General features: G+C 40.6%; 3 protein-coding genes across 4 annotated transcripts; 2 read left to right on the plus strand and 1 right to left on the minus strand.

The window, feature by feature from the left end:
• Positions 1-718: 718 nt before the first annotated feature.
• best1 (bestrophin 1) lies at positions 719-6,747 on the plus strand. Its single transcript, XM_060886920.1, has 9 exons — positions 719-870; positions 989-1,083; positions 1,192-1,425; positions 4,286-4,440; positions 4,580-4,657; positions 4,929-5,081; positions 5,189-5,269; positions 5,384-5,535; positions 5,624-6,747. Exons 1-9 carry the CDS (start codon positions 719-721, stop codon positions 6,708-6,710), a joined length of 2,187 nt encoding a protein of 728 aa, XP_060742903.1. The 3' UTR covers positions 6,711-6,747.
• Positions 6,748-9,997: 3,250 nt separating this feature from the next.
• plex9.2 (PML-like exon 9.2) lies at positions 9,998-11,615 on the plus strand. 2 transcript variants are annotated; one of them, XM_060887024.1, is made up of 2 exons: positions 9,998-10,272; positions 10,764-11,615. In XM_060887024.1, exons 1-2 carry the CDS (start codon positions 10,143-10,145, stop codon positions 11,384-11,386), a joined length of 753 nt encoding a protein of 250 aa, XP_060743007.1. In that variant the 5' UTR covers positions 9,998-10,142; the 3' UTR covers positions 11,387-11,615. The 2 variants fall into 2 exon arrangements, with proteins under 2 accessions (XP_060743007.1, XP_060743008.1); XM_060887025.1 differs by lacking the exon at positions 9,998-10,272 and adding an exon at positions 10,358-10,621.
• A 388-nt stretch (positions 11,616-12,003) lies between these two features.
• Positions 12,004-21,776, minus strand: mpi (mannose phosphate isomerase). The gene is made up of 8 exons (XM_060886831.1): positions 21,693-21,776; positions 19,916-20,043; positions 17,796-17,996; positions 17,562-17,703; positions 16,998-17,177; positions 16,707-16,880; positions 15,844-16,052; positions 12,004-13,653 (listed from the first exon to the last, which is right to left on the minus strand). Exons 1-8 carry the CDS (start codon positions 21,706-21,708, stop codon positions 13,450-13,452), a joined length of 1,254 nt encoding a protein of 417 aa, XP_060742814.1. The 5' UTR covers positions 21,709-21,776; the 3' UTR covers positions 12,004-13,449.
• Positions 21,777-21,905: the final 129 nt, after the last annotated feature.

A 21,905-nucleotide genomic window follows, 5' to 3' on the forward strand; every position in this document is an offset into this window, starting at 1 on the left:
GTCATCTTTGGGTCACAGATGTCACTGAGTTTCCCTATGATGTATGACCGAATTGGGAGAGACCATGGCTGGCATTTTCTCCAGCAGGGTGTTGATAGCTGCTCTGAAATTAATAAAATACAGTTACTGCAATCTTTATTTATTTTAAAACGAATGTTACTAGCTTCTGCGTTCAACATAACGGTTGAATGGATTGTTAATGATTCATATGTGTGTGCAGGTTATTTTGCACTGAAGGCTTATTGAAGATTACTAAACTAACGCTTCCTTCACAATGTTCCTTTGTTGCTGAAAGAGATTAATGTGTCAAGTGACTCGAGTTGTAGGCTCAAGTCTCCTTACATTTTTAGCCTCTCCAGCATCTCTCACTTCAATGCTGCTCATGAAGCCTTTCACCCTTCGTTTCCTTACACACTGTGAGTAGCTTTAACATGGAATTGCTTTTATCTGATCAATATATTGTGGTGTGGCAATGGGGAAGTGTTCAGGTGTTATTTACATAAGATCAGGGAGGGGAACCCAATTCTGATCCTCAATATTTTCAGAGAAACTGAATCAACATGCACACTCATATACACAAACTAACACTAAAATCACACTCTAACATCATTTTAATGATTTTTCTGTGGTTTTATGTATCTGTGTTCTGACTTCAGGAACCTGACAGCATTAGTAGTGTTTTGTTAAGCCAGTTCTTCTCAGCAGCAGAGCGTAAGGGATGACAGTGACATACTCGCGCAGGGTTGCCGATGCTCGTCTTGGGACCTTCTCTCACCTCTTACTGCGGTGGAAAGGAAGCATTTACAAGCTGCTGTACCGAGAGCTGCTTATCTTTATGGTGCTTTACTACATCATCAGTGTCCTTTACAGGTGCACGCAGTTTGTTCGAATGCAATACAGAATGTCATCTTGGTCATCATATACCAACTGCTGAAAAAAACGTGTCATGTTAAAGAGTAGGAAAAGTGATCAATGTTTACTGATACAGATTCCTCTTGGATGATGGGCAGAGGAGGATGTTTGAGAAACTCGCCATTTACTGTGATCAGTATGCACAACTCATCCCTGTATCATTTGTTCTGGGTAAGTGTAGAACTCAAACTCTCTCTCTCTTTCTCTCTCTTTCTTATGTGTTACCATAAATATCTGCATTTTTTTTTTACCCCAAGTTCATTTGTTTGTGCAAACCAGGTTTTTATGTTACTCTGGTGGTATCTCGCTGGTGGGGGCAGTTTGAGAGCACCCCATGGCCAGATCGCTTGGCAATGTTGGTCGGGGGATACGTCCGGGGGGCAGATGAAGGTGCCAAGCTAATCCGCAGGAGTCTGGTGCGTTATGCCAACCTGTCTGGCATCCTCATCTATCGGTCTGTCAGCACTGCTGTCTATAAGAGGTTTCCCACCATGCAGCACCTGGTACAGGGAGGTACATTGGATTCACTCCGTCTTTAATGTTACATACTACGTTGGTGTAATAATAACTTCTTACTACTGTAGCTGTGGTTATTGTCCCCCCCCAGGCATACACTGATATCAACACAGGTATACTGCTAAAATACACACTTTCTTATTAAACATGTGAGTTCATCTACAGACCGTGTGATGTTTACAGCAGCAATGTGACAATTTGGTAAAAGTTTCAGGGGTGCATTAAAAGGGAGTGACAGTAAAATGCACATTTTTAATAGGAATATCCACTAAAATGGCAGGAATAGGTATGTGTGGTCATTCCACATGTATACACATTATCAGAGCAAGCAACACAGCAGTACATTTCTGATTGCATTACTTTAGCTGAAATAAGTCAGCCTAAGTAATGTAGCATAGAGCAGTGATTAGAAGTCTGTGGAATGCAACAGCCATTTGTTATAGTACCCCCCAGTGTCAGGTATTGAGCTCAGCCTGGAAATAACAGGGATTAATGGTCTGTTTTGCCAGAACTTTGGCTCTCAAATAACAGAAATGAACTACAATCACCGCAGGCATTCAGGAACATTTTGAATGCATGTTGCCACTATCTTGTCCCTTGATCATTTTTCTGCCATGTCTGAAAATGTTTGTTTAAATATATACAGTACAGTCATGGAAAAAGAAAGTACACCCTCCTCCAAGCCTATTATTTTATTGTTACGGCCAAATGTATGGTCTACCCATTCTTAAAAAAAAAAGCGAATGTCGATTTTTTTTCCATAAACATTCAGAAAACATATGGGACAAAATAAGTACACCGTTCCTACTTCCACAATAATCTGAAAGTAATTAGCAGCCATGATTTTTACTGATGAAATGCACAAGGTTAGTAAATCATCCAGAAGTGTATGTAACTACCTCTATAACAGCATTTAAGAAGATACAAGAGAGATCATGACTTCAGAGAACTAAATGTTACTGCTCATTAATCTGGAAGAGATTTGAGGCCATCTCCAAACGATTTGAACAGTTCACCATTCTACAGTCAAAAGAAGAAGAAGAAGAAGAAGAAGAAAAGAGGAGTGTAGAATGTCGGAGTGCAGAAGGATTTTTTTTTACAAATGGAGTGCCTTCAAGACAGTTACCCAGGAGTGGGTCTCAGCAAATATGGTCCAATGTCAGCCCGTTTAATGTTTAGAGAAATACTGGCTCCACTGGCTTCCGGTAGCTGCACGCATCAGATTCAAAACACTGATGCTGGCCTACAAAGCCAAAAATGGACCAGCTCCCTCTTACCTCAAAGCCCTCATCACTCCACACACTGCACCCCGCACCCTCAGATCTACCAGCACTGCTCGACTGGTTCCACCATCTCTCAGGGTAAGAGGCAAGTATACTACAAGACTCTTCTCTGTTCTGGCACCAAGGTGGTGGAATGAACTTCCCCTAGAGGTCCGGACAGCTGAGTCACTGGCTATTTTCAAGCGGCGGTTGAAGACCTACTTATTCAGGAAACACTTCAACTAGCACTTCTTTCCTTATCTTTTGCATTTAAAATAAAACACCTTTGACACTTTTTCATTGTAACTTTGAACAAATGTTTTAAACTCATGGTATCTTAAGTATGTAACTTAGTGATCCAGCATTAATGTATTCAATGTTAGAGATTTAAGCACTTATGTACGTCGCTCTGGATAAGGACGTCTGCCAAATGCTGTAAATGTAAATGTAAATGTAAATAAATAAGTTAGAAGTAAAAACCCAAGAGCTAGATCATGTGACCTATAGACCTTTGTAGTCACATTAAATGGTTATGTTTATAACAGCACAGTCAGAAAAAGACTGAACAAGTATGGCTTTCAAGCAAGGGTGAAAAACTACTTCTCTCCTAAAAGAATATAGCAGCATGATTGGCAAAACTGCTTCTGGAAAAAAAAAAGGGCTCTGGAACAATATCTTTTAAGCAGATAAACCAAGGGGGAGATGTCTGGTCATCATGCACAGTGCCATGTTTGGCAAAAACCAAACACAGACTATCACCACAAATGCCCCATGCCAACTCTTATGTATAGTAGTGGAGGGGTGATGATTTGGTTTTGGTTTTTGCAGCCACAGGACCTGGAAAACTTGCAGTTTCTGAGACAACTCCAGCAGTGAACTCCATTTTATACCAGAATATTCTTGACAAATAAGAGGGCATTTGTCCAGCAGCTTAAGCTGGACCAAAATTAGGTCATGCAACAGGGCAATGATCTCAAGCAGACCAGACATTCGACATCTGAATCAAGATGTTAGAATACCCAAGACATAGTCCAGGCCTTAACTCCATTAAGATACTGTGGCCAGATCTAAGGAGAACTGTGCATAGACAAATGGCTCAAAAATCAGTCATACAGAAGAATGGACTGATAAACCTGTGGAGAAAAGGTTTACTTCAAGTTCTTGTTACTTAAAGATGCTTAACAAATTATAAGGAGTATTTATTTTTACCTGGTTTCTGAATGCTGGTTTAGTTTTTGGGACAGGGATGTATTCTTTTTTCTGTCACTGTACTCTGATGCGTGTTATGAGCTCTACTGTATTTATTGTACATGGACGAGAATAGAAATAAATAACATTAACATATCACAGACTCCGTCCAGGGTGTATCCTGCCTTGATGCCCGATGACGCCTGAGATAGGCACAGGCTCCCCGTGACCCGAGGTAGTTCGGATAAGCGGTAGAAGATGAATGAATGAATGAATGAATGAACATATCACAGTTTCAGCAGTTTGTATCTAATTAAGGTTTTCCGCATGTGTATTGTTTGCCTTGAGACTTAAATCTGAACATCAAATGATATCACCGTATTAACCCGAATTAAACTCCTGTCCAGGACTGATGTCAGTGGAGGAACTAAAGCAGCTGGAAGAACTGCCTTCTCCTCATAATAAATTCTGGGTTCCTTGCGTGTGGTTTGTGAATCTGGCACTGAGAGCACGGACAGAGGGACGCATCAACAACGACGTTGCACTCTCTGCCATTCTAAACGTACGTAAGTATTTGAATTGGTTGTGTTTCACGGGAATGTAAAAGGCGCTGCTGTGGAAAAGCTTTCTCAAATACAGTAGTACAGGCAATCCTGCATGTGCATATACAGTATATATGTGTGTTTCTTTTCTCCTTTTAGGAGTTAAATACGTTGCGCTCACAGTGCATGAAGCTGTACAGTTATGACTGGATCAGTCTGCCACTTGTTTACACTCAGGTCTGATCAGGCTACAGTAGTGATAGACTAATGTTACTAACAACCAAAGGTGTCCATGTGGAATTATTGATTTATTCATACGAACCATAGCTGTATCACTGCTGATCTTACCTTAGTAGAAATAAGTACCTGTTGATTTTTGGATAGAAAAATGGTTTATCAAAAAAAAAAAAAAAAAAAAAAGACAGAAAATGAAATTCTTACCTTAATGTTTAAAATAGGCCGTTAAAGTCTGTACTTAGAACTTGACATAAATCTGCACCTTTTACAGGTGGTAACTGTAGCTGTATACAGTTTCTTCTTGGCTTGTCTGATTGGTCGCCAGTTTCTCGACCCTGCCCAGGGCTACCAGGGTCACAACCTGGACTTCTATCTTCCTGTCTTCACACTGCTGCAGTTCTTCTTCTATGTTGGCTGGCTCAAGGTATTTGCTCCCCATACCTGATCCAAGCAAGTCAAAGCAACCATTTATTCAACACATCTTTTATTGGTTATATTCTGTCTTATGCAACTCAATAATGACAATCAAAGGTGGCAGAGCAACTTATCAATCCTTTCGGGGAAGATGATGATGACTTTGAGACAAACTGGCTGGTGGATCGCAACCTTCAGGTATTTTTTTTGCATTCAAGTCACGAACTTTCTTCCTTACACTTCAACAAAAACTAGAGTACAATCTACAGCAGACTGAAATTCTTAATGCCTTTGTGTCCATTTACATCTCAGGTATCTCTGTTGTCAGTTGATGAAATGTATGATCTGCTTCCGATGATAAAGAAGGATAAATACTGGAACGAATCAGAGCCTCAGGCGCCGTATACAGCTGCCAGTGCTGAACACCAAAAACCCTCGTACATGGGCTCTGCTCTGGACATCAGGTGACTAAATGAAGTAGTTACTGTGTATTTTTTAGCTATCAAGATCTAGAACTTTTTCTGAAGATAGAAGTCTTTCTGTCTTTCCCAGTGTTTCCAAAGAAGATATGGAATTTCAGCATAACCTGGAGCAGATCAAGGAACATGAGGAAGCCAACCACTCCACTCCTCTTTTAGGCAATCTGACTCGTTTGCTTGGCGTGCAGTCATCGAATTTTCACCGCTCTTCGACTACATCTTCTTCCTCTAGGGTTTCTCTTCTCCGTCGCCGCCCACGTGCTCCTTTTAGCCGTTTCCCTCTCTACCTGCATCCGGAAGCCCCTGTGATGCAGAACCAGAACCAAAATCCGCCTGAATATGACATGGCTGAGTATGCTTTTTCTGCCATGCCCCTGTACGAGAGACCTGGCTTCTATAGTTGCCCTCAGACACCCATCCACTGTGTGCCTCCATCTGTTGTTAATCGTTCTCGCCCACAACGAAGAGCACTGGGTGACCTGGTGCAAAGCACCAGCTCAGATTCTTACTCTCTGCTAGGCTCACATCTGTTGCCTCCTGATACGCCAGGTCGCATGCCCTGTGCCACAGGCTTCACTTGGATACCAGAGGATGGCTCAGAAAACCCTTCTGCATCCACTTTCTCCTTCCCTGATCCTGCAGCAGAGATGTGCCCTCCAAGCAAAGTGTGGCCAAATCAGGCATTGCTATCCCATCGTCCACTGCCTTCTTGTCTTTCAATGGACACTCCTCTTCCAACAGAAGGACAGCTGGGACCGTTGAGTGCCCGTGCACTCAGTGGAGGCGGAGAGAGAGTGTTCTCCTTCACTCCTCCCATACGAAATTCCATTCAGAGCAGCAGGAGCTCAGGGTGCATAAACGCATCCAGCACAGCCAACAGCAACACCAACAATACCAACAGCAGCATGGGTAACCTGTGTAGTTTCATGGGTCTTGCATGTGGCTCTAGTAGCAACACAAGACTGGTCAACAGAGGCACTATGACATTGAATAACTCAACCAGTCCCATCACTCCTACTACTGCAAACACAATACAGCAAACAGCCAGTCAACAACATACCCCCAAGGATTCTGGGATCTCATTATCTCAGGAGGATTTACTGGGAGGTTTAGTGGTGCAGAATGGAACTGCGATACCCAGTAGGGTGCAGGAACAGTGAGTTCATTGAAGAGTTCCTTCTTTATGCTGCATGTAAATACGGCTATATTGTACGTATACATCACAAAATGCACAAACAAAGGAACAGTTACCGTGGTCACAATGAGATAATGTGTGGCATGATAAACATATGGATTAGAAGAGGACTCATGATGAGAAGACTTGTGGTAATGGAAGTCCACCTTCACCGGGAGCAGGAAAGTCAGTTGACAACAGCTTCCGTGATATTTAGTAAGCAATCACAAAATAGCAAACGTAACAACAGCTGTTGTGGTTAATAAAAATCTGCTGTGGTTAATATGAGTGTGTTACTATATACATATACAAACACGTTGCATTTGTCTTCTGCTGTCCTTTTGTATTACAGAATAATTTTTGTTTTATTTACTATATTATTTACTTTATTTACCTATATTTACTACAGGTTAAAGTATGTTATTGATCAATATCTTAAATTTACTGAATTGTCAGACAACATGTATAAATGTTAGATATAAATCCAAAAAAACAAAAAAACAAAACAAAAAACAAAAAAAAACAAAGAAAAGAACAAGAAAAACTAACATTTTACTCAGTACATTCATTCATTCATTCATCTTCTACCGCTTATCCGAACTACCTCGGGTCACGGGGAGCCTGTGCCTATCTCAGGCGTCATCGGGCATCAAGGCAGGATACACCCTGGACGGAGTGCCAACCCATCGCAGGGCACACACACACACTCTCATTCACTCACACAATCACACACTACGGACAATTTTTCAGAGATGCCAATCAACCTACCATGCATGTCTTTGGACCGGGGGAGGAAACCGGAGTACCCGGAGGAAACCCCCGAGGCACGGGGAGAACATGCAAACTCCACACACACAAGGTGGAGGCGGGAATCGAACCCCCAACCCTGGAGGTGTGAGGCGAACGTGCTAACCACTAAGCCACCGTGCCCCCCCTACTCAGTCCATACTCAATTCAAATATATAAACAAAAGCCTGATATTAACTTTGTCCCTACTTTCATGTTGATTTTTGTTTCATTTACTATATTATTTATTTTATTTACCTATATTTATTACTGGGTAAAATACTTTATTGATCAATATCTTAAATTCACTGAATTGTAAGACAACATTTCATATAAATCCTCGTTGTTAAAAGTGTGATTAAATTTACTTAGAAGTCAAATAAGAAAAAAAAAGAAAAGAAAAGACAAATTTGGTACATTTACTGTGGACAAACTCAATACAAAAATATCAACAAAAGCCTGTTATTAACTTTGTCCCTATTTTCATGTTCATTTTAGTTTCATTCGTGTTGATTTTTGTTTCATTTACTATATTATTTACTTTATTTCCTTATATTTACTACTGGGTTAAATTTTCTGGAGTCAAATAAGAAAAAGAAAAGAAAAGACAAACGTGGTATATTTACTGAGGACAAACTCAATACAAAAATATCAACAAAAGCCTGTTATTAACTTTGTCCCTATTTTCATGTTCTTACATAAGTGCTGGCTCTTTCTTTAAAAACTTAAACTTAAACTCAAAACTGACAATTAACCTCATACAGATGTCCCAACACACACACACACCCCAACACACACACACACACACCCGGAAACATAAGCGGCCCCCCAACAAAAAAAGGACAAGTTAATTAATAAAAATACAGCTGTTTATTTTACTTGTACTTTACTTTACTTTACTTTATTCTTTTCCACAACACTGCACTTGTTCGACACACACAGCATAAACATAAACAGTCATAATACACACATGTCAAGAAACATTCAGAATAACACTCAGCGTTGTCTGTTGTTAAGATACTTAATGACTGAGGGAATCAGGCTTCTTCCAAAGCAGGCCCTCCTGCACCTCAGAGCCCTGTACCTGCGCCCTGAGGGCAGTGGGGCTAGATACTCATTTAGTGGATGTGTGGAATCTATTGAAATGGCAAAGCGTCCGATAGCTGTGTTATTGAGTTCTATAAGGTTAGGTGTTGGAAGACCTATAACTTTTGCAGCAATATTGGACACCTTTGTGAGTTTGACCATATTTTTAACAGAAAGCATGCCGAAAAAAACAAGTTGAACAATACAGTAAAATTGCCTGAATAATGCTTTGATAAAGTAGTAATAGTAAACGAGGAGCGACATTAAGTCCTTTGAGTTTGCGAATGACTGACAGTCTTTGATGACTTCTTTTCTGAATGTCCATAATGTGCTGAGCAAAGGTGAGTGTGTTATCCAGTGTCATTCATTCATTCATTCATCTTCTACCGCTTATCCGAACTACCTCGGGTCACGGGGAGCCTGTGCCTATCTCAGGCGTCATCGGGCATCAAGACAGGATACACCCTGGACGGAGTGCCAACCCATCACAGGGCACACACACACACACTCTCATTCACTCACGCACTCACACACTACGGACAATTTTCCAGAGATGCCAATCAACCTACCATGTCTTTGGACCGGGGGAGGAAACCGGAGTACCCGGAGGAAACCCCTGTGGCACGGGGAGAACATGCAAACTCCACACACACAAGGTAGAGGCGGGAATCGAACCCCGACCCTGGAGGTGTGAGGCGAACGTCCACTAAGCCACCGTGTCCCCCATCCAGTGTCACTACCACTATTTCAACTGGTTGATTTTGAATGACAATAGGGTGCTGAGGTGAAGAGGGACTGACTATCAGCTCTTTTGTCTTGCTAACATTTTGTCTTGTTTATGTGTTTATGTTCATGTTAGTTCACAGTGCATTAACTAATGTTAACAAGGTTTGAATAATGTATTAGTAAATGTTCAAATTAACATTAACAAAGATAAATAAACGCTTTATAAGTGCAGTTCATTATTAGTTCATGTTAACTAAAGTAGTAAACTAATGTTAACTAATGAACCTCATTGTAAAGTGTTACCCAATTATTTGTTAATTATATTTTATATCTCGCTCCCCCTCCCTCTCTGCCGCGCACAGTCACTGCGCATGCGCGCTCTTGCTCGCTCGCTCGCGATTCAGGGAGCGCGCTGTCAATATGCAGGAGACTCTCGGAACATCCGGGACACTTGGCATGTCTGCTCATATTTTATTTCTTCTCTTTAAGTGTCACATCTTCATTTTGGTTTAAAATAAGTACAGAATAAATGTGTTTCCAAACAGTCCTCCAGTCCACAAGCTGGCGCTAACACAGCGTCAGGCTGGTCCTCAGAAAATCTTCTCCACTCCCATAGTGCACTACAATATGGAGGGAACAATGGCGTCTATGATCTATATAGTGCACTTCATGTACATGATGTAGTCTTTTGAGATACAGCCTTAACTGTCAGCAACTTTAAACTGGAGGTTAAAAATAGAAGGTGTCTAAATCGGAAAATAATGAATAGGTTATCAGTCGAATCCTGGTTTATTCTGTCGTAAGGAATTCCACCCTACATATGTTTTATTTATTTATTTATTTATTGTATATAAAGTGTGTGCAGTGTGAAATGGACGTCAGTTTTTGTGACACTAAGTTCACTGATTCATCAAACCTGGTGTTCTTTGATTTGGAGACTACTGGCCTTGGTGTGTGTTTGCGATTTTCTACACTAGTTAAACACCAGATTGTATATAAATGTCCAGTATAATGTGATGGGATCCCTGCTCTAATACACCTTAACTTACCTGTATGGTATGTCCACCTAAACCCAGACGTACCTGTCAAACTGGTAGTCTTTAATTCAGTTCGGTTTTATTTACATAGCTCTTTTGGATGGATGTTGTCACAGATCAGCTTTACAGATAAAGATTTATATTACGTAGTCACTGATCAGGAATCCGGAGGTGATGGGGTCAAACTCCCTGAGACATGAGGAAGAAACCTTAAGAAGAATCAGACTCATCCATGATGCCTGTTCAGTCTGACAGCAGGAAAGTGAGAATATAGAGAGCCGTGATCTTATTACCTGATAGAGTGTGTTCAGTTTGAGAAACTCCATCAGCTGTGTTAAAGCAGGAAAAAAGTTTCACTGGAGCTCCATTGACTTATCTTGACTCTGTGATCATTTCTTGTCCAGGCCCCTCGTGTGACATCGTTCAGCTAGCGGCAGTGAGCGGTCATCACACATTAAACCTCTTCATGGTTCCTCGATGCCGGATGGAGCCTGGAGCTTCCAGAATTACCGGCTTCAGAGTACGGCACCATCGACTATTTCTTCATCGCAGGCCAGTGCTCACCAACTCCCTGAAGGAAGCTCTGGTGTCCTTCGTAACCTTCCTTCGTATGTTCGGACGCCCGCTGCTGGTAGGTCACAACATACGCAGGTTTGATTGCCTTGTCTTGGCCAGAGTTTTGGATGAGTTTGACCTAAAAGCAGGCTTCCAGGCTGGAATCCTGGGATTCCTGGACAGTCTCCCCTTAACCCGGCAGCTTCTTAAGGATCGTGGCATCCACAGCTTTAAGCAGGAGAACTTGGTAAAGACTGTGCTTGGGGTTTCGTATGCGGCTCATGATGCCTTGGGTGATGTCCAGGCCCTGCAGAAACTTTTCTGGGCTCTCAGACCCACAACCAGTCAGATTGAGCAGCACACTTTTAGCTTGGACTCACTGTGTAGCAAACGCTTGAAAGGCACAATAACTCGTGAGCTCATCAAATCAGAGAGCTGTGGTGAACTCCCACTAGTAGAGTCCTCAAATTGAGAGGATGTTTTTGGTGAAATGGCTCAACTGATCCTCCAGAACAATAAAATTCAGAACTTTTACTGAACGTTACAGCTGTAAGGTGATTCGGTCCATTTGAATGCATCACCAGCAAACAACAGAGTTTGTAGTGTACAAAATGTCAGACTGAGCACTTTATCTTCCTTTTAAAAATATTCATGAAATTCCTTTATTTGAATAAATGTTTATTTAACTACAAACTGTTTGAATTTCAGTTTTGTTCAGTATGATTTCAAATTCCACTTTTAAGATTGAGCTTTTAATTTAATACATTTACGTCCGGTGCTCAGGTGTCGTGATGGCACAGTAGTTTTACCCTGAACTCAGGTTACTGGTTTTACTGGTTAATCTTGGTTTGCTGGTTTCCTTCCACTTACCAAGAGCAGGCTAAAAAAAACACCTATAAGTCCCTGAGTGAGCGAATGAGTGTATGGATGTGTGTGCACGGTGCCTTGCGATGAATTGGACCCATCCCCGGAGTATTCCCCGGCTCCAGATCCACCACATCTCAGACCAGTCTAAAGCAGTTACTGTAGATGAATTAATGAACCTGTGTTATACAAGGTAACTAAAATAAGACACTGTAGGCAGAGGAATTCATACAGAATTGTAGTTTATTAGGGTTTACGTAGCGTTTCGGCAGCCTCATGCCACAGTAGATTAAAAAAATGCTAATCCATGCCTTTATTTCAAACCTTCACTGGAGGTAGAAAACACTGAAATCGGATTGAGGCGCAGACTGAGGATCTTGGACACAACCTGCTTGGGCGAACTCACGTAAAAGTGCACAGAGTTTACAGTAAACAAATATTAAGATTAATCCCAATTAATCCCAAAGATTCCCAAAAATCCCAAAGGGAAAGCACAAAGACTTGCAGAGGGACTTGTAGAGAGGACGGATTGTACCAGTAACAGCTTTCGCAGTCATACAAACACGAATCATGTAAAAACACTTTATCAGCAACTTGATCACTGCTTTCGTCTTTCACAGTATACAGTATATCTGTCAAAGCAGCCTGTTAGAAAGAGTAAACCTACTATATCAGCAGATTCATAAAAGAGTGTAAAAGCAGTTTAGCTTTTTTGAAAAATTTAGCTTTTTGTGTCTAAATTTTTCAGTAGTTATTTTTATAATTAAAAATTCCCTGAATTGTGTTTCACTTAGTGAGAGTGACAAGATTGCAGACTGTGCATGTGCTTCTTTGTTTTGTAGATTAAAACATTTCCCAGTGAAGAATTTCTTTCCCTTGCATTAAGCATAACCTTAATGCAAGCTGTAATGATGATCAGTCTGAATGTTAATTTTAAAGTCAGCTAGTTATTAAACATAAAACATGCATCTGCGCATTCAAATGATGAATCTAATTGTAGTGCACGATGTGACGTCGGCCGTGTGAGTGGGCTGCCTTTTTTTTTTTTTTTTTTTTAAAGCGCATGCTTACTAATTAATAAGGAGGAGAAAGAAAGTCATAATAGACGTTTGTTTAACTAACCTTTCTTCAGGCACACACAAAAGCAATCTTGATTTGTCATGCTCTGCCTTTAAATATGTCCTTAATATGTTCGTAATGAGAAACTGGCACTTTATCATTTCATGTCATCCTGTTATTAAAATATAAATACCTCAATTCAGACACTATATGGTTTAAAGGAAGGGACCACAAGCAAAGGACACCTCCTGTGTGTGTATGTATATGTATGTATATATGTACATACATACATATATATATATATATATATATATATATATATATATATATATATATATGTATATGTATGTATATATGTACATACATACATATATATATATGTATGTGTATGTGTATGTATGTGTGTGTGTGTGTGTGAGAGAGAGCTCTCACTAGACTGATTCCTATCAGTTGGTATATTGCTGAAGTGTGTGTTATATCCTCAGTGGTTCTTTTCCCTTTGGAGTTGCTGCTGAATAAGGAACATTACAACAAAAGTAAAAGTTTAAAACTACATACTGAACTTATCAGTGAGAACAAACACATCCTGTTTGCTCAGGATCACATTTGTGCCTAGAGAAGACAGCAGGCCCGAAACATCGTCATCCCAGAAGATGATGTCACCTGCAGTGTGACGCTCTCATTGGCTGAGATGAACAGCACAGAACCCCTGTGCAGCATGATGTCTGACAGAGCGCTGCCTTCGCCCTGAATTACTAACAGGATGGATGCACAGTCCAACGGGCTCATTGTGTACTGCTTTATAGATGGAGGGACCTGGAGGTAGAACACAGCACAAATGTTCATCTGTACTTGAAGTCAAAAGCAGGATGGGCATCGGGTGGTATAAAGCATCGGGTGGTATAACACACTCAGTAGAAGTAGTGTAGTGGTAGGTCAGTGGTTAAGACGTTGGACTTCCGACTGGAAGGTTGTTAGATATATATAGATATACAGTGATGTGAATTGATTCCTGATTTTTTTTTTGCACGTTTGTCACTTTAATGTTTCAGATCATGAAACAAATTTAAAAATTAGATGAAGGTTTTTATTATTAAGGGAAAACAAAATCCAAACCTACATGACCCTGTGTGAAAAAGTGTTTGCCCCCTAAATAATAACTGGTTGGTCCGCCCTTAGCAGCAACACTGCAAGCAGGAGTTTGCGATAACTTGCAGTGAGTCTGTTACAGCGCTGGGGAGGACTTGTGGTCGACTCATCTTTGCAGAATTGATGTAATTCAGCCACTTTGGAGGGTTTTCGAGCATGAAGCGCCTTTTTAAGGTCATACCACAGCATCTCAATAGGATTCAGGTCACTCCAAAGCCTTCATTTTGTTTTTCTTCAGCCATTCAGAGGTGGACTTGCTGGTGTGTTTTGGCTCATTGTCCTGCTGCAGAACCCAAGTTCGCTTCAGCTTGAGGTCAAGAACAGATGGCCACACTTTGTCCTTCAGAATTTTTTGGTAGACAGCTGAATTCATGGTTCCATTTATCACAGCTGAAACAATCCTGAAGCAGCAAAATAGCCCCAGACCATCACACTACCACCACCATATTTTACTGTTGGTATGATGTTCTTTTTCTGAAATGCAGTGTTACTTTTACACCAGATGTAATCACACAGGGTCATGAAGGTTTGGATTTTGTTTTCCCTTAAGAAATAAAAACCTTCATTTACAAACTGCATGTTGTGTTTACTCGTGTTATCTTTGACTAATATTTAAATTTGTTTGATGATCTAAAACTTTAAAGTGTGACAAACGTGCAAAAAAAAAAACACAGGAAAGGGGCAAACACTTTTTCACACCAGTGTGTATATATAATATACAGATATTATAAATGAGTTAACTGTGACAAATGAGTCACTCTGGATAAGGGCGTCTGCCAAATAACATAAATTTTAAGATGATGATGCCTCTTTTCCACCAAAAAGAACCGGGTGCTGGTTCAGAGTTAGCACTGGTGCTGGTTCAGAGTTGGTTCCACTGGCGAACCTTCTAAGAACCGGTTTGCCTTTCCACCGGCTAGAGAGCCATCACAGGGCCGAGTCTGACGTCACTGTACACGTGTCACGTTACACAGCAACTTTAGCGCAGCAGCGGCAAACACAAACATCAACAATGGCGGATGTTGCTTTACTGTTAATGCTCATGGCTTTGTGAACCTACATTAACACCCAAACGGAGCGAATCCAACGTGTACGTGCAGCTCCATGTAATCTGTATAAACGGAGGTTGTTATCGAGAAAGTACATAACGTTATTTTATCATTAACACAGAAAAAAGTTAGCCTTAGCATGTAGCTACCTACTATCATGTGTGCTGATAATGTATCATATCGCGGTAAAGTAAAAGTGTAATAAACATTAGTATACTTAAGGTACATTATCAAATGCGCTAACAGTAGCCCAGCCCCCAGGCGCTAACAGTAGCCCCGCCCACAGCCCCTGACACAAGCGGTTCTTAAGTCTAGACCAGCAACGTTTGGTGCTACTTAAGAACCACTTTTCCTGGTTCAGAGCCGGTGCTTTGGCTGTCGAAAAAGAAAGAACTGGTTCTAAATTAGGCTCCGAACCAGCACTCAAACTGCCTCGGTGGAAAAGGGGCATGAGTGCATTGTGATTGGACATCAGTCAGGATGCTACACACATTCATTCATTCACTCAATCAATTTAGCACAGCCAATCCATCTAATACATGTTTTTATGAGTTGGGTGGAAACCTGGAGAACATGCACAGAAACCTGAGCTCCTAAAAACCAGGGACTGTAAATCTGTGAAGCGACACTACTACCTACTGCACCAATAGAAATACATAAACTTCAGTTCCTCGGACACACAAACACCCCATAGACATAAAAGTTACTATAAATACACAAATGGATTAGAGAGAGGCATTACTGCCACTACAGTCGTCTCTAACCCTCTCAAGCCTATAGCTCGTGAACACAGTGTACAGTAACGTACCTGTATCCTCATGACGGTGAAGTCTGATACAGGTGGGTCGTACAGGTGAACGCAGGGGTCTGAAGGGTCCTGAACTGAGGGAAAGATTTTGGCACTGGCTGGAGCAGGACTGTAGTTCAACATTTCACACAACGTGTTCACATCGATGTATTTCGGGGTCAGTCCAGCACGCACTGTGTTATCTGAACAGGCCATGCACTCGATGCAGTCTGAAAGATGGAAGAATTAAGGTCAGTATTTTGCCATTTTTCGAAACGTTTTCATTACAGAAACAACAACCAGCCCAAGCCAGGCATATTATTAACCTCATGTTCTTCCAGCATTTTGACCATAACAATTGTTTCCTCTAAGCAGACAATGGCTTGGAGAAGATGCGTGTTCCCAAAGCCGTTCTCTGTGAGCATCTGAAATGTTTGCTGGGGTTCATATGATGCCTTGTAATCATATGAACTGGAAAAATCCAATGGGGCATATAAATGATCTTACAGAGATCGTTAAGCCTCTTCATGGTTCTTTGATGCAGAATGGAGCCTGGGGCTTTCAGAATTACACGCTTCAGAAACCAGTCAGTTCTAACTGATGCTTTGTCAGGGTCAGTTGAAACTAATCTCTCTGACGACACAATGTGATTTTCACACTTGACTTCAGCTAAGTTTTTCCTAGCAGAATATATATATATATATATATATATATATATATATATATAATGATATATATATATATATATATAGATATAGATATAGATATATATAGATATATATAAAAGCTTTAGATTTATCCCTACAAGTTCAGTTTTGTGTCACATTCAGTAACCGAACCTTCTAAAACTGTTCCAAATAAATAACCAGTAAGGAGATAGTAACCTCCAGACAGGTAGGCATGAGGTTCATTTGCTCCCAGAAACATGGCTTGTCTTGGTTTCAGCACGATATGGTTCAGAAAGTAGATGGAGAAACAGCCGATATCACCCGGGTACTGGGAGTGGAGCCGAAGCAGCAGCTCTCCGTTATTGGCTGATGTGTCTTTGCCTGCAGCCTCTACAACAAAACAGAGTATGGAAAAGAATTAATTTCTTCATTTCTGTAACAAATACAGCTGGTGTAGTCTCAAGGGGCACAAGTTACAGCTAGAAGTGACATTTCAAGATTTCTCACCTTCTTCAGAGACTCTTTTCACCAGCATGTTCAGTTGATCTACAAAAACTTTCTTCTCACAGTTCATCATCCTGCTGAAGCACTTCTTCAGGGCAAGAGAGGCACGTGCAGGGTTATCCCTGCTGCACTGCAGCTCATCTGCTGCCTCATTACCTACCAGAGCATGGAATTCTGGAACATCTGGAAAAACCAACAAACAAAAAAAAAAAACACAAATTCATCAAAATGGCCTGCAGTAATGAGAACACTCCAATACACACACTGGACTTTCAATACATTTACATTACATTACATTTACAGCATTTGGCAGACGCCCTTATCCAGAGCGACATACATAAGTGCTTAAATCTCTAACATTGAGTACATTAATGTTGGCTCACTAAGTTACATACTTAAGATACCATGAGTTTAAAACATTTGTTCAAAGTTTCAATGAAAAAGTGTCAAAGGTGTTTTTTTTTGTGTGTTTTTTTTTTAAATGCAAAAGATAAGGAAATAAGTGCTAGTTGAATACAGCACTGTAGCAATGTACTGTGATGCAATATGATGTTTAAAGACACTCACTTTTGAGAAAGGAAATGATTTCCTCCAATGGGCGAAAACCACAGAGGCCTTCAAACTCAGTCAGTGCAATCGCCATCTCGGGCTTATGGTTGTTGTCAGGGTAGTGCTCAGGGAACTGGGCATGTAGCTTAGCTGCTAGCTCCTGAGAAGTATTTATGAACTTATTAGATTGCTGGAAATATGTTTTAGGTATAAAGCATTGTATTTGACTATTTATTATTGTACTAAACTCACTCTGTTGGGATGAGCTTGGATGGATAGTGCAGTGTTGACCGACAGCACTTTGAACAGGAAGGGGAGCTGTCCGTGGAATGTGTCTTTGACCTTTGACCCCAAACATGCAGGGTAATCAGCGATCCACTGCCCTAGTGTCCTCTGCGATATTCTGTTGTCTTTGATAAGAGCATCTCCCTTAGGGTGGGCACCCATCCAAAGCTAATAAATAAACATATACTGTATATTACAACAATATTACTCCAGAGCCAAACTGCAGATCAATAAACAAGTGTAGACTTTTTTTTTTATTAGGTCATGTTAAAACCCAGAGCAACCCAGAGTAACCCAGAGCCAGCCAAGATACAAATAAACAGCCTGAGTGTCGACTTGTATATAAAAAAAAAACTTTAATGATTAAATATGTCAAAAGAGTTGCGTTTCACACACACTACACCTTCACGCAGCCCCGCTTGACTTTTTGCTATTTAAAGAGCCACTATTGACCTTTAAGTGCATCTCACAGGAGCAGTTCCATTATTTTAAATAGACCTTACATTTATTTTAGGATCGAGGCCAAGACGAGAATAGAAACGGCACAAAGACAAAGAATAATTATGGATTTGTTCAGCTAAAAGGCATTCGTCCATTCAATTCACTTTAACAGTATAGCACTTTTAACAATACATTATGTCACAAAGCAGCTTTACAGAACTCTGGATGTAGATTTAGATCTCAAATGAGCAAACCAGAGGTGAAAGTAACAAGTAAAACTCAAGAAAACTTAACTTATAAGAAACCGATAATTTTTTGGGTTGACACTCTACAGTGGGATTAAAACTAATTACTCTTCTACAACCATGTACTATAAATCCGAACAGTAGTGTGTGTGTTGAAAAGATCTGATGTATGAATGTTTTCTGAACAGGTCTGTTGGGATGAGCACATGGACGTCTTTATGATTCTAGCAGCAGTTCATTGGTTGAAGTCTACAACTATCCAGGTGAGATTATCCACTGAAGCAACACATGCCCTGGAGCTTTTAATGATAGATATCGATTAACAAATCCTATCTGAAAAAAATCTAAAACCTTGGCGAGGGATTCATTTTAACTGTTAACTTTTAACTATAAAAATTATTCAGTGACGATTTTTTCTTTACCTTTAACTGAAAAAGAAACAAAGGTTTTTGTTTCTTTTAACAAAAGTAAGTAGGATTACAGTTGATAGGCCTATAAGTGTAATAACGTTTAGGTCTAAATGTATGTGGACACCTGACCATCACACCCATATGTGGTTCTTCCCCCAAGCTATTGCCTCAAAGCTGGAATTACACAGTTGTCTAGAATGTCTGTGTATGGTGTAGCGTTACAGATTCGCTTTCACTGGAACTAAGATGCCCAAACATGTTCCAGCATGACAATGCCTCTGTAAATAATGTAAGCTCCTTGAATACATTGGAGTGTGAGAATTTAAGTTTCCTGACCTCAACCATACCGCAGATCAATAAACGAGTTTTACAAGGTACCGTTAAAACCCAGAGCCATCCAGAATACAAATAAACAGCCGGAGTGCCCAATAATTAAATTGTTAAATCATCTTTTGTTATGAATCTGAACACCGACTACACTACAGACCTCCTCACCCAACGTTTACATTTATATTTACAGCATTTGGCAGACGCCCTTATCCAGAGCGACGTACAGAAGTGCTTAAGTCTCTATCATTGGATACAGTAACTCTGCTTCACTAGGTTACATACTTACGATACCATGAGTCTAATTTTTTTTGTTTTTTTATCTACATATATGCAACAAACAGGGGAAAAAAGTGCTAATTGAAGTGTTTCAACTAGCAGTTTCTTTCCCAGTTTGTTGCATATATCACCGTCTGATCACTAATGCTTTTGTAGCCGAATGAGCACAAATCTCCAAAGCCACGCTCCGATATCTAGTGGAAAGCCTGGAGCTTATTTATAACAGCAATGAGGTGAAAAAATAAAATCTGGAATGGGATGTTTAGCATGCATATTTAAGTGGTTTTCTGGTGTCCACATACAATACTTTTATACAAAAGCAATCTGGCTTGATGAGCAGGAAACCCTGGATCGGTGATCAGCTCTAAGAGGAGCATGTGCTTACCTCTGCGTATGGTCTGTCATCCTGTATGACAATTTGAGGATCTCCACCTAGGACCAGCTTAGCCACCTCACTGTCCAGCCCCAACTTACCCCAGGCATAGTTTTGGACCACGCATGACAGCGGAAACACTGCAGACACAAAAAAGACTCACGTTTGATGTTTTTTTACGTGTATCATACAGTCCTGTGCAGTTCTGATATAGAAAGGCGTTTAATAGGCGAATAACAGTCTTTCCAGTGTCACACTGCACATGTTCCCAGTGACAGTGGCATATGTGACTGCTAATGCTAATGCTCACCTCAGTGACAGTGGCATATGTGACTGCTATTGCTAGTATTTACCTCAGTGACAGTGGCATATGTGACTGCTATTGCTAATGATTACCTCAGTGACAGTGGCATATGTGACTGCTATTGCTAGTATTTACCTCAGTGACAGTGGCATATGTGACTGCTATTACTAGTGTTTACCTCAGTGACAGTGGCATATGTGACTGCTATTGCTAATGATTACCTCAGTGACAGTGGCATATGTGACTGCTATTGCTAATGATTACCCCAGTGACAGTGGCATATGTGACTGCTATTACTAGTGTTTACCTCAGTGACAGTGGCATATATGACTGCTATTACTAGTGTTTACCTCAGTGACAGTGGCATACGTGACTCCTATTGCTAGTATTTACCTCAGTGACAGTGGCATATGTGACTGCTATTGCTAGTATTTACCTCAGTGACAGTGGCATATGTGACTGCTATTGCTAGTGTTTACCTCAGTGACAGTGGTATGTGTGACTGCTATTGCTAATGATTACCTCAGTGACAGTGGCATATGTGACTGCTATTGCTAGTGTTTACCTCAGTGACAGTGGTATGTGACTGCTATTGCTAATGTTTACCTCAGTGACAGTGGCATATGTGACTCCTATTGCTAGTATTTACCTCAGTGACAGTGGCATATGTGACTGCTATTGCTAATGATTACCTCAGTGACAGTGGCATATGTGACTGCTATTGCTAGTATTTACCTCAGTGACAGTGGCATATGTGACTGCTATTGCTAGTATTTACCTCAGTGACAGTGGCATATGTGACTGCTATTGCTAGTATTTACCTCAGTGACAGTGGCATACGTGACTGCTATTGCTAGTATTTACCTCAGTGACAGTGGCATACGTGACTGCTATTGCTAGTATTTACCTCAGTGACAGTGGCATACGTGACTGCTATTGCTAGTATTTACCTCAGTGACAGTGGCATACGTGACTGCTATTGCTAGTATTTACCTCAGTGACAGTGGCATACGTGACTGCTATTGCTAGTATTTACCTCAGTGACAGTGGCATACGTGACTCCTATTGCTAGTATTTACCTCAGTGACAGTGGCATACGTGACTGCTATTGCTAGTATTTACCTCAGTGACAGTGGCATACGTGACTCCTATTGCTAGTATTTACCTCAGTGACAGTGGCATACGTGACTCCTATTGCTAGTATTTACCTCAGTGACAGTGGCATACGTGACTCCTATTGCTAGTATTTACCTCAGTGACAGTGGCATATGTGACTGCTATTGCTAGTATTTACCTCAGTGACAGCTGCACTGCGCTAAGAAAACCAACTACACAACAAAACACACAGTCACTACCACACACACACACGCCACGCTCGTCCTGACGGCTTTCTCATATCTCATATCACTGACGTAAAAAAAAAACAACAACAACAACACAAACAAAGATGAATTAAAAACAGACGGAACCGTAGAGCAAACCCACCTCTCACCTCCTCCATGTCTGCAACGCGGCGCTCGAGCTGCTGTGACGTCACACGGCTGACGTCAAAACCGGAAATCGACCGTGCTTAAAAAAATAAACAAATAAAATATTAAGATATAATATTCTTACCCCTTAGATATAATATATAATCTTAGATATAATATTCTTTTTACCTTTACAAACAACCTTTACAATATTACATTGATGTTTATT

Source organism: Tachysurus vachellii, chromosome 14, assembly GCF_030014155.1.
Source record: "Tachysurus vachellii isolate PV-2020 chromosome 14, HZAU_Pvac_v1, whole genome shotgun sequence".
NCBI lineage: Eukaryota > Metazoa > Chordata > Actinopteri > Siluriformes > Bagridae > Tachysurus > Tachysurus vachellii.